The 12918-nt window shown below is 37.8% G+C and overlaps 3 protein-coding genes across 3 annotated transcripts; 2 read left to right on the top strand and 1 right to left on the bottom strand.

The window, feature by feature from the left end:
* Positions 1 to 605: 605 nt before the first annotated feature.
* Positions 606 to 1861, bottom strand: LOC148730483 (uncharacterized). The gene has a single exon (XM_088759467.1). The coding sequence runs from the start codon at positions 1624 to 1626 to the stop codon at positions 805 to 807; it is 822 nt and encodes a 273-aa protein (XP_088615593.1). The 5' UTR covers positions 1627 to 1861; the 3' UTR covers positions 606 to 804.
* Positions 1862 to 2987: 1126 nt separating this feature from the next.
* On the top strand, positions 2988 to 6505 carry LOC148730484 (uncharacterized). Its single transcript, XM_088759471.1, has one exon. The coding sequence runs from the start codon at positions 3438 to 3440 to the stop codon at positions 4221 to 4223; it is 786 nt and encodes a 261-aa protein (XP_088615597.1). The 5' UTR covers positions 2988 to 3437; the 3' UTR covers positions 4224 to 6505.
* A 2391-nt stretch (positions 6506 to 8896) lies between these two features.
* On the top strand, positions 8897 to 10152 carry LOC148730485 (uncharacterized). Its single transcript, XM_088759468.1, has one exon. It carries the CDS (start codon positions 9101 to 9103, stop codon positions 9893 to 9895), a length of 795 nt encoding a protein of 264 aa, XP_088615594.1. The 5' UTR covers positions 8897 to 9100; the 3' UTR covers positions 9896 to 10152.
* Positions 10153 to 12918: the final 2766 nt, after the last annotated feature.

Below are 12918 nucleotides of genomic sequence, written 5' to 3' on the forward strand. Positions count from 1 at the left end.
GCCGTGACGTTATATTTAATTTTAATTTTGTCCGTTTTCACTGCATTATTTGCAGTGGGGAAGGACTAGAAAGGAACATAGGAACCATTCGTGCTAGTCCACCCTCCCACCCATCCCACCCCAGGGGAGGACATCCATCACACAGTAATCTCGTGTGTGGGAAATTAACGTCTCCTACCCCTAACCCTGCAGGAGACGGGACCTCCATTTATTCGTCCCTATCCGAGAAGACTAGAATATCTAACCATTTCTTGATATTACAGAAAGGTAGCAAATTCTTCTCAATTATTTTAAGACCCTGAGTGTTGGTCCGGTCGGGGCTCGAACCCTCGACCTCCCGCACAACAGTCCAGCGCTCTATCCATTGAGCTAACCGGGAGGCGGTTGAGCTAACCGGGCTAACCGAGCTAACGTGTAGAACATATTACCATTATTCAAGAGGAGAAAAGAATTAACGCAAAGTCAATAAGTCTACATACACTTGATACAAAAATTAACTGCTATTTCAGTGCAAATTACACGACTCATAGTTATTTCTCATCACATTCAACTGGATAAAATACAATAATCTAGTCTATATAAGATGAAATTGGAGATACATGATATAAAATAAATTGTAAGCTTTATTTACAGTTTGCAGACCCTTAAAATTATAAATACATCGGAAGCAAAAATCGAGTCTTCTCGCATTAGGTTACTGGAGAAGTTAAAATGGGAATTTGTTGCTTGCAAAACGTAGTAGAAAAATAGAAATGCTTTATGAGATCTTCATATGAATCGAGGAGTTAGAAAAATTTACCTGTTCTAAACTACTTGATCTGCTTGTCCAACCCTACGTAAACGGCGTAGATTACGAATTTCCAAAATGGAAAGTACTATTGCTATGCCGTTCTTGACGATGAAGATGGACTCGTCTTTATCAAAGGTAAAGAACACCACAGCACGAATAACCAAGAATGGTAGATTTACGCAAAATATTTGGGCAATATTGCGGTAAAATGCGGTACGAAGACGAATCTTCGGTCCCTCTTCGGTGAGTTCGTTTACTGCCATTTGCCAGGGAGACAGAAACATGCTGAGGCAAGCCAACAAGATCATTGCTGCATCGAATGCTTTCGGTATTCCAATGTCGTGCTCTCTTTCTTCCAACACGATGATGATCATCTCGATTCCATCGAACAGATCGACGGCCATGGGAAAACACAACTTGGAAACAAGCTCTCTTTCTTTTTCTTTCTTTTCATTTCCGTCTGAATCATAGAGATCACCTGTGTTTAACAACAGTAGTAGCAGAGGTGGTGTTATGCACAGAATCACCTTCAATACATTTGGACCTAAAAACTCGGTCTTGTCAATTCTATCTCCGACGATTCCAAATACTATTGCAATGTTTACAACCAAGGCCACAATATATAGACTCCAAATTCGAAAGAGGCACCCAAGGTACAGCTCTTTGAGAATTAAACGAAGAATCCAAAAAAAAACTGCTGGCCCAAAGGAGGTGGCAGTGAAATACCACTTGGAGCTGCCTTCATACTTGGCGAGATAAGCAGACAGAAATGTGCACTGTGTAATTATTAGACTGAGGAAAGCCAATCGTCCGAGCCATGTAAAAAACGAAGCCATAATTATGTGTATCAGTGAAAGCTGTCTAAAACTGGACGATCTTACTGTGTAGGCAAATTATGCTTACTACTGCTTACTACTGCAATAGTAACTAATACCATATATTTGTATAGCAAAACTTAGCAGCGACGGACGTGACGCCACATCGATCTTGATCAAACGATGCAAAAGGGAATTACCCGAATATTCCAGAAGCTCACATGCACAGACACTTTGCATACGTAATTTGGTCGTTCCTGGAGACTTAACATTTTTATGCTGCTTCATCAATCTGCGGTTCTCTGATTTCCTTTTTTGCTCTCAATTAAAAAAAACAAAACAGTGTACAGATTTTGAACTGACGAGATTTTTGCCAGAAACATTAATTCGCTCAAAATCTGGAGTTGTTAACTGAGCAATTTCTAAGAAATCTTGCCAAGTGACACATGGAGTTTCTGAGAAAAGTGTTGCATAACAATGATTCGGGGATTCCCCAAACACTACTCATTTTTTACGGATCGCGTTGGGACGATGGAGCCATCTTTTGCCTTTCTTAGAGTATTTGTATAAAATTGATTTGCAGTTTTCTTTTTTAATCTTTTAAACTTCATTTCTCATATTTCCTCTGACTGCAACATTTCCGAGAAATCTATCGAAACTGCACCAGGCTTATCTTTCTGAGAAATCTTTTCGCTGATATTCTGTTTTAGGGGATTCCCCGGAAACAAAAGCTATCTGATAGAAGGATCTGGGTGCAAAATAACAAAGCGTGCCACTTTATGAAAATAATCTTCAACAACCCTTTTTAAATCGTGAAATTTTGGGGAGTTTCTTTATTTACTAAATGACGTTCGGCTAGCATAAAATAATCAATTTGGTCTGACATTTAGGACTGTAAACTGTTTTGATCGAGGAAACCAATAGAGTCTAACAACAACACTAAAGCTTTTTATACATAACTGTTTTTATTAACTGTTAGAATAAGATTATAGAGTTTGACAAATACTAACTTTTTACACTTCCAAACACAGAAAGCACAATATTAATGTTCGGAGCGGTAAAATTAGTAAAACCTCACAAACAGAAATCGATCTTCTCCCAAACACACATGTTGTGGTGATACAAAAAGGCCCTAAAATAAATGAAACCTTGCCCCGTCACAACCATTTTATACATAACTTCTACTTTCATCGTGCAAGGTGCACTCACTCGCAGCGAAAATTTAGTGTCATTCCTTACATTTTATTGTGTTTGCATCATTATCGTCTTTGAACATTAAATTAAATAAGTGCCTTGCAAAGGTCGTGAAGGAGGTGGCTTCTTGATGATTATATGATAAAACAACGAGAAACTGGAAAGACAATGCAAGTTTCGAAAAAAAAAAATTTTAAAAAATTTTTTTAAAATTCTTGACCTGAGTGACATGCGCCGAGAATTTCTTAGAATTCTTTAATTAAATCGTTAAAATCATATGAAGATAAACAATGTTTAATTTTTTGCGAGGATAAGGCTAAAGGTTCGTTCAACTTACGAAAAGAATGGAAAAATAGTCATGTTAGATGCAAAATTGATATCCTACATGATTATTCAGGGAGTAGCTAACTTGACAGTTGCTCGTATTACGTCATTTGATAAGAGCTGTCAATCTCTTTCCTCGTGTTTGTTCACATCCGCTTTTCTCGGAAAAGATTATTTAATCATCCTGCGCTTTCTCAGAAACAACGTTTTGAATCATACTTAAAGTTTATTTCGATGCAATAGTATCCACTTTGCAATAGGATATTTTAGTGGCGCCACTATTCGTAGAAGTGCCCTAGAAGAGTATCTCTATCATGGCTTGTTTGTTAATCGGTGTTGGGCGACTCCTTTTCTTGGGCTCGGTAGGCCTCCAGGCCTACTCGCTAGCTTCGTATCCTGCCGAGTACAAAAACGACGATGGCTTCTATGGACTGGTCGTCTTGTACGGTCCTGCAATTTGTTTGTGGTGTTATATCATGTGGGACGAAAAGAAATTACAATGGTTATTTGTTGTTTGGACGTTCTATATCTTTGGTTTTGTAATCTTCGTTGGGATCATATTTGGACTCGAGCCCATAGAAGATAACCTTGACAAAGCGAAATTATTCGGTCCAAACATTCTAAAGACGACCCTTTGCCTTGCCCCGGTGATCCTGTTGTTGCTTTTGAGTACCGGAACGAACTCCGCCGTCTACAGAGACCAGATCTGGCAGTTGTCCCTCCGAATGGCGTTGGATCTCTTCGATGGAGTGGAAATGCTGGATGTCATTATCGAAGAGAATGAATTCAGTCACAACGTTCCTAAAAGCTTTGAAAAAGCAATGCTTGCATTCGTCTGTATCAGCTTTCTGACGTCTCCACTACAACTGGTCGAGATAAAGATCGGAGCAGGAGAGTGGAAATTCCGCAAACGGACAGCTTTTTGGAGCAGAACCTTTCAAATTATATGTGTTAATTGCGTGTTTTTGGGGCTCCGCATACCTCTGTGGCTACGCTACGGAAAAGATGCCTCTATTTTTATCGCCAAAAATGCTATTGTTATTTGCCTTGGTCTCTTTGAAATATGTTCAATCTGTGAGTGTTGTGGTTGTGACGATTAGTATGCAAGATTTTGGGTTATGAGTAGAGAGCCAATGATCCGGATAATTTTTTCAGGACGAATTTAATTGAATGGAACAAGAAGTGCTGGCTAAGTTCTTCTTTTGTTATTAAACAATTGTTTTTATTCTAATTAACAAATTACTTTTCTAAAGATATATCCATTTATTGTGTGCAACAGTCTTTGAGCAGAATAAAGCTTTTAGATTTTTTTTTCAGTCGCGTAAAGGTCAATAGTTAAACCTGATGATTTTCTGACCCAGCCATGGATAGATTCGAAACAATTAGTTTACTATACTTCATCAGGAACGTTTCCTTATTTCTTGAAAAACGAACTTACCTCGGCAATATTTCCTTTTTAAATTGTAGTAGATATATATATAGTGTTGAGGGATGACATTTCACCTATCAAGCGTCCTTTTAAGGGCATTTATCTTGGGGGACCTGTATGAAATAGGAAAGGTCCAAGTTTGCATAGAAGGCGATGTTACGTGAATAACGATGTTTGTATCCCTTTCCCAAGTTTAAAACGCTATTCTGAAACGCGTTAATTATTATAAATGGATATTTCCGTTTCTTTTATTCCTGAGACGCGATTGAGAAGCTCTTTAGAAAATTCGTGCATGCATCGGGTTTCTTGAAAGTTTCCATTAGACGCCCTGACTAAAAGTACTTTTAGAATAGACGGGATGGGTTGAGGAAGGTGAAGGGTCGAGCCTACAGAGTTGATTTCGAAAATAAACCGAAAAAACAAGGGACAAGAAAATTTAAGCCAAAAAATCGTGACTATTGCCCGATGTTTTTTTGTAGTTATTTTCGAAATTCACTGTTCAGTGTAATTAAGCTTCTCTGTTTTTATTTCTTAATGTTAGTTAGGCACCTTTTCGTCTGCTACACATCTTCGTCAACCAATGATGTTGGTTAAGTCAGTGGTATAATATAAAACCGTGTGTTGAATGAGAAAGTTGAAGAAACTCACGTCTGTATTGTCGGGCAATTTTTGTGTTAATTTGAGAAACATGGGGTTGAATCAATCCAAGCTCGAAATGTATGTTTGGAAGCAAGGATACATCGCGTCGATGTATAATAATCATGTAAACTATCTCGTTTGTTGTGTCATTCATAATTTTGCTACTTGTGATTTCCGACATAAACGGAAGGATTTGTGATATTTGGGTTACATAAGGACAGAAGGCTTTATAGGAAAACTGCGTTGGTGAGAAACGCAGGAAGTTGGTTCAAATTACGCGTCGTGAGAATGATTTTAAATTCGATGTTCTCATTCCTGGGTGAACGGAGTTTCTCGGTTTAAGCAGCCTTCTTGAGTCTACAACAACAACAGCAATTTGACTTTGAAAATGGCTTGTTCACCATTGGCTTGGGTTTCACGTGCTGCCTTCTTCAGCGTGATGATCCTTCAGTATATTTCTTTCGCTTAGTATCCAGCACACTACGAAGATCAAAGTGGCTGGTATGCTTTAATTCTCCTCTATATCCCATCTTTGATGCTCTGGTTTATCATCTTGTGCAATGACAACCTCCTTACCTGGGCATTTTCTGTTTGGGGTCTTTACGTATGGCTTGCCTTAGTATCCGTAATTGGAGTAATATTTGGGCAAATCGAAGGCAAAATCGAAAAGGATCTGTTCCTTGGCCCTGATGTCTTGAAGATGACCCTTTGCCTGACTCCACTCGTGTTCTTGCTGTTACTTAACACATTTGAAACGGATAGTGAAGACCGAGAGTTCTTATTTAAGCTGGCTTTCCAAATAACATTAGATCACTTCGACGGAATTGCGATGCTAGAAGTTATTCTGGAGGAAAATGAACTTTCTCATGGCCTTTCCAAGCGCTTTGAGGCAGCTATCATTGCTTTCGTCTGCATAAGTTTCGTGCTTTCGCATTTTCAATTGGAGGAGAACAGATTTTTGGAAGAGTCTAGTTACAAATATATAGCCACCATACGTATCACCCTTCAGATTTTACTCACCAATTGTGTGTTTTTAGGTCTTCGTTTGGCTCTGTTCTTTAAGTACAAGAGAGATGCGTCAATTTTTATTGCCAAAAATGGCATTTTGATCATTCATGGTATTTTAGAGATTATTTATTTGTGGAAGCATCAATAAGCAAAAACTACTGTAGGAGCCACACTGTTAAAAATTTCAATCATATATAATAGGTTCTTAATCAAATTCGCATGCCCGACATTTTCTTTGCTTTCCTTGTTTGTATGACGTGTAGTTTTGTAGGAGTCGCATTGTCCATTAAATTAATCATTAGATTATGTCTGGTCAGCGGTTTACTGTTACTTTACGTAAACAAGAGAAGGGGAGGGAGGGGAGAATGTTGACATTGCCACCCTCTATAGGTTTACATAAAACGCCCCCTATCCCTCTTCACTTCCGCCAACGCTTTTAAAGAAAACAGTCCGTCTTTTCTATTATTACGATGCCTATTTCTCAGCCTGCAGTGCAGGCGTCTTAATAGGGCGAGTTAAAGTCAAGAAGCGCACGATCGTTTATTCCACCGGCGATGTTTGATTTGGAGGTAGAGTCGAGAGTACCGGGAGGGGGTTGGAACGGGCGAGACATTCACTCCACACCCTTACCCCATCCCTTTTTTCACTGTTGCTCACCCCCTTGGTACAAATCTTTTTCTCTCCCCAGCCTTTCGCTTTCATTAAAATCAAAGATGATGGCCATAATTTTCGCTAATAAAATAAAGAGCACTCGCTCGCCAAAATTAAGCTTACGCTGCAGGCTATTGAATTCTCAGAAAACCCGACCACGCCTAAGTTGTTTAAAATAATTGTAGGCACGCCGCCTAGGCAGCTGGAATGGCAAGGCGGCTCGCTATAAGGCTGTTAGAAAAGGGTTGTCTTGCAGGAGTTGTAACTGATTGATCAATTAATTGACTGACTGATAACTTTGTCTACACACGAAAAACAATTTCCTTCGGGATAATTTACGCGTAAAATATCTAGTTCTACCGAACTAACCTAAGTGACAAAATGAGATAAATCTGTCCTATTGTGAGGCTGCTTTTCCAGGATGTTGTGTTGCATTCGGAGCTGTGATGAACACACCTTAAAGATGCTGCAGAACGCAGATCTTGGGATGAGTTGTTCCACACCTCAGCACCTTTGTAAGAGAGACTTCTCTATAAATGATTGGTGCGGGGCTGTCAGTTATGAAGTGTTTTTTAAAAACCTGAAAAAAAACTTCTTAGACAGCTGAATCCTCATCCTCTCGAAATTTGATTCCCAAGAAAGGTGAGACGAAATATAGTTAAGAAAATAAAACGTGTCGTGTGCCCTAAATTTAGAACTGACCGCTTTAAAGATTCTTGTTTAAATGTCCAATAGTCCATTTTACAGCTGTGTGCTTAGTTGCCAAGCCTTTGATTTGGAGTGAGGCTGATGGTGACCTTGTTGTGATAGAGACCAGTATCCAGTTAACATGATAACAAAGAAATCTACATTTGAAAAACAGCAACCTCTGTATCATAACAAGGTCACCCTTACCCTCACTTCTGTTCGAAGGCTTGGCAACCAAGCGCCTAACCCTCACTTCTGTTCGAAGGCTTGGCAACCAAGCGCTTAACTGTAAAATGGATTATTCTTAAATTCAAATTAACGTCGTAAGTTTAGTGTTTTTACACAGATACAATGAAATATATGAAGTTCATATATTTTGAACTGCGGTTTTAGATACATATGATGTACGATCCTCGCAGTAGATAGCGCTATTTAAGCAATAGCGAAAATCAGACCTGAAAAAAATCAGGCCTGTACGGGAATCAACTTAACGGCCTGCTCCCAGTTGGCTTGTTAGCTCAATTGGTAGAGTGCTGCACTAGTATCGCAGAGGTCAGTGGTTCGAATCCCGTACAGGCCTGATTTTTTTCAGGTCTGATTTTCGCTATTGCTTAAATAGCGCTATCTACTGCGAGGATCGTACATCATATGTGTTTTTACACATTTTGATATTTTTGCTCTTTTACTTCTTTTTAAGATTTAAAATTACTGTAACATAAGAACTGTAATCTCATATCTTGCCCAAAAATAAAAACTACCACTTGATGTGTAACTGAACGTGTAATCATCGAAAATGATTAAATAGTGTCACCTAAAGCGATCACCAAACTACAAAATAAGGACTGTTTCTTGTAGTGTTCAAGTATTTGAACTCAACATGGCGATCCAGAAACCAACAAGACGGTGATCTCCATCGGTATTGATTAGTAAATTTAGTCTTTAGACTTTGTAAACGAATGATAGGATCTCTGAAGCATTACATCCTTAGCTTTGTCTGCCAAAAAGGATGAAAAAGCACAGTAGATTTATTCAGACTGGTGACGAAGGATTAAGCACAAAACTTTAATGTTGCCGATGGAGAGTTCATACCAAATTAAAAGTTCGTGTTCAAAGGCAAAAGTATATCCGTTAGAATTTTTAAATAATTACCCTGTTAGACGAGAGAGAATTTTCTAGAATTCTTCAACTTACGATTAAAATCATTTGACCACAAACGATATTTAATTTTTCGCGCGTGGAAAGCTAAAAGACCGTTCAACTAACGCAAACGATAGAAAGGCACCCTCGTTAAATGCAAAATTTTTATCCTACTTACTTCAGGGGTGTCGCTAAAATCGACAGTTGCGCGTATTACGTCATTTACTAAGAACTCTTAGGCTTTTTCTTCGTATTTGTTTACTTCCGGTTTTCTCGGAAAAGGTTTCTTCATTGTCCTGCTCTTTCTCAGAAACAACGTTCTTGAACTATGGGTAAAGTTTATTTCGATGCAATAGCATTAACTATGATGTAGGAGGTTCTTGACCCAACAGTCATTGTAGAAGTGTCTCAAAGAACATCTTTGATATGGCCTCTTGTCTAGTCTGCATTGGGCGAATATTTTTCTTTGTCTTGGTAGGCCTCCAGGCCTATTCGCTAGCTTCGTATCCGGCCGAGTACAAAAACAATGATGGTCTCTATGGACTAGTCGCCCTGTACGGTCCTGCATTGGGTCTGTGGCTTTATATCATGTGCGACGACAAAAAATTACCATGGTTATTTGTTGTCTGGATGTGCTATGTCGTTAGTTTCGTAATCTTCATCGGGATCATATTTGGAGGCGACAAACCGATAGAAGATAAACTCGACAAAGCGAAATTCTTCGGTCCAAATAATCTTAAAATGACACTTTGCCTTGCCCCGGTGATTCTGTTGTTGCTTTTGAGTACTGGAACAGATTCCAGCAGGTACAGAGAAGAAATCTGGCAGATATCCCTTCGAATGGCTTTGGATCTCTTCGATGGAGTTGAAATGCTGGAAGTTATCATCGAAGAAAACGAAGTCAGCCACGGCGTTCCAAAGCCCTTTGAAAAAGCCATTCTTGCTTTTGTCTGTATCAGTTTTATCTTCTCTCCATTGCAACTAATTGAAATAAAGTTAAGAAGTTCCGCTGGACGATTTCGGCATCGATGTAGAGAGGGTTTGCGAACAGCCCTTCAGATCATCTGTGTTAATTGCGTGTTTTTGGGGCTTCGCATGTATCTTTGGCGAGGCTACGGAAAAGATGCCTCCATTTTTATCGCCAAAAATGCTATTGTAATTTGCCTTGGCTTTTTCGAGGTATGTTCAATCTTTAGATGTTGTGGTTGTGACGATTATTGAGCATAATTTTGATGAATCAGTTAGTAGAATCGGTCAGCGATCCGTGTAAACTTGACAATCAATCTGGGAGAACCATGAATAAATTTGCAACAATAATCATGAGCGCTAGCGTTTACAAATGCAGAAAGCTGTCAAGAATTTCAATTTCTCTTATACTTTCAATGATTTCAATTACTCTTATACTCTCGTCCTAACTTCAGTCTTGGATTTAGATCGACAACTTGTCTCGTTTTTTAATTAAATGTGTCTTTATCCTCTTTCTTGTAGTGTTTCTCAGTTGTGCTGCTCCTCAAGGCTCAGTTCTTAGCCCCATTATTGTTTCTCTTGTATATTAATGACATTAGTAACTGCCTCAAAATACTAGACTGTCTTTTATTTTCAAATGATGCCAATCTGTTTTATAAGCATAAAAATCTAAAAGTGCTTGAATCCATTTTGGATGATGAATTAGTTAATATCCATACCTGGTTGAGTGCTAACAAACTGTCACTCAGCATTGATAAATCTAATTTTATCATTTCTCACCCTCCACAAAGAAAATTGCCCTTTAATGTCACACTCCGTCTTAAATGGCATAAACTTAAACCAAGAGTGCTTAATAACGTATCTAGTTCTTATAATAGATTCATGGAAAAGCCCTGTAAGCTACATCGCTTAAAAGATGAAGCGAAATATTGGTATTTTTTCTAAACTTCATTATTATGTGCATTTAGACATTCTGCTCAACCTATATTATGACGTGGTTTATCCCTTCCTGACCTATGGTTTAATTTCTTGGAGTAACACCTTTTCTTCCACTATTCAGCTTTTGTTCATTTTACAACAGAGAGCAATTCGAATCATGACATTTTCTAAATTTTGTGAACATTCTAGTCCTTTAAGCGTCTAAATATTTTTAAGCTGCCTGATCTTGTCTCTCTTTACATTGCAATCTTTAGGTGCAAATTTCACAACAGACATCTACCATCTGTTTTTGTTACCTTCCTTACACAAGTCAATAAAAGACACAACTACAATACCAGAAGTGCTTTGAATATGCTCTACACTTTATCTAAAGTAAGAACAAATTATGGCATATTCAACATAAGATTTAAGGGTCCTAAAGCATGGAACTCTATAAGTGAAAACTCTAAATTCTTTTCTCTTTCAAAATTTAGGAATCAGTCAAATGTGATCTCGTTAGTGATTATTAAATGTATGTATTCATATTATCTTAGATTGCAGTTGTGTATTTTCCCAAGTTATCTGGTTGATTTTCTTTCGTTAAATTCTGTCTACCTTTCTAATCCTTGATATAAGTTGTTTTATAGCTAAATATAATATGTATATAATGTTATAATGTTATTTGTTGCCATATTTACTACTTAGTGATAATAAACGCTTTCCAAACTATTTTGTGTTTTCCAAAATACCCTATTTTTTGATAAATGAATAGTTTCCCTCTGCACGTTTAGGAAAAAATACTAAATTTAATCAAATTTTGCGGAGAAAATCTTAAAAAGATTAAAAAATCTTATTTTCCCCAGCAAGATTGAGCATGTCCGTAAAAAACTATGTGTTAAGAGTAAACCAAGGAAAGATGCAGAGGTGATCTGCAACCAATCAGTAAATGGATATTGTAGAAATTCTGCAACCAGTCACCTGATGGCAGAGAAATTCTGCAACCACTCAGTCACTAGATGTCACAGAAATTCTGCGACCACTCAGCCACTAGATGTTGCAGAAATTCTGCAACCACTCAGTCACTAGATGTCGCAGAAATTCTGCGACCACTCAACCACTAGATGTTGCAGAAATTCTGCAACCACTAAGTTACTAGATGTCGCAGAAATTCTGCAACCTCTCAGTCACTAGATGTCACAGAAATTCTGCGATCACTCAGTACCATGTTGTCGCAGAAATTCTGCAACCACTCAACCACTGGATGTTACAAAAATTCTGTGATCACCCAGTCATAAGGTGTTACAGAAATTCTGCAACCACTCAACGACTGGATGTCGCAGAAATTCTGCGATCACTCAGTCACAAGTTGTCAAAGAAATTCTGCAACCATTCAACCACTGGATGTCGCCGAAATTCTGCGATCATTCGCAGTCACAAGTTGTCACAGAAATTTTGTGATCAGCCACTGGATGTCACAGAAATTCTGGAAACCCTCATCTAGTGATGAATACAGCCATTTAGCAATCTTACTAATACCAGTCAATAAAAAATTCCACAACATTTGGTCAGTGATCCTTAATCTAACAAATGGCGCAAGCCACACAATTAAAGAGGTGGAATCTACATATATTTTGTAATTATACTCATCTGTTAAGAAAGTAAGAAATACAATAAACAGTTCAAGTCACATCCCTTTATTGCATGATCAGATAAATGAAATGAAAAAATGTAATAAATCGAATGACATAAAAGTTTGAGATCTATCAAACAAACAATTTGGTTCCACTTTAAAAGAGGAAACTAATATACTGTCATTCCTTTGAACTATTTTTAAAAAAATATGTAAAAAATATAACTATTAAAAAATGTCTTACTTCTTAATGTTGCATTTGCCGTACCCTGTAATGAAAGGCCTTAAGGCCTAGTGGACGGAGAGTTAAGTTACAATAAATCCATGCTACATTTTGGTAGTTTCAATCCCCGGTGGCTTAGAAAATTCGACATCGAAGGAAGACATTGTTGGTTTCTGAGTAAACCGAAATTTCTTATTATTTTTATATACATATATATTTGCTACCTACGGCCTCGAGATGAGAGACTCGGGTTGAAAGCGATTGCTGACTAACCATCCATATATAAATTTATCAGTTTTCCTCAAAGACAGTAGTATCTGCATACGACTCCATCTCTTAGAGACTTCAGATCATCAAGATAGACAGATAGATAGATAGATAGTTTATTAATAACCGATTTGCAACCAAAAGTTGATTTATACGATTATTTACAAGTTTCAAACATTGATAATTACGTTAGACTAAATGTATTAAAACAGCAATGAGAACACTAAATTATGTTCTAAA

The sequence above is a fragment of the Stylophora pistillata genome, chromosome 5, assembly GCF_964205215.1.
Source record: "Stylophora pistillata chromosome 5, jaStyPist1.2, whole genome shotgun sequence".
Taxonomy (NCBI): domain Eukaryota; kingdom Metazoa; phylum Cnidaria; class Anthozoa; order Scleractinia; family Pocilloporidae; genus Stylophora; species Stylophora pistillata.

What these genes read in the sequence shown, in the direction of transcription:
- LOC148730485 (XM_088759468.1), top strand. Translation starts at nt 9,101, where the DNA reads ATGGCCTCTTGTCTAGTCTGCATTGGGCGAATATTTTTCTTTGTCTTG.
- LOC148730484 (XM_088759471.1), top strand. Translation starts at nt 3,438, where the DNA reads ATGGCTTGTTTGTTAATCGGTGTTGGGCGACTCCTTTTCTTGGGCTCG.
- LOC148730483 (XM_088759467.1), bottom strand. Translation starts at nt 1,626, where the DNA reads ATGGCTTCGTTTTTTACATGGCTCGGACGATTGGCTTTCCTCAGTCTA.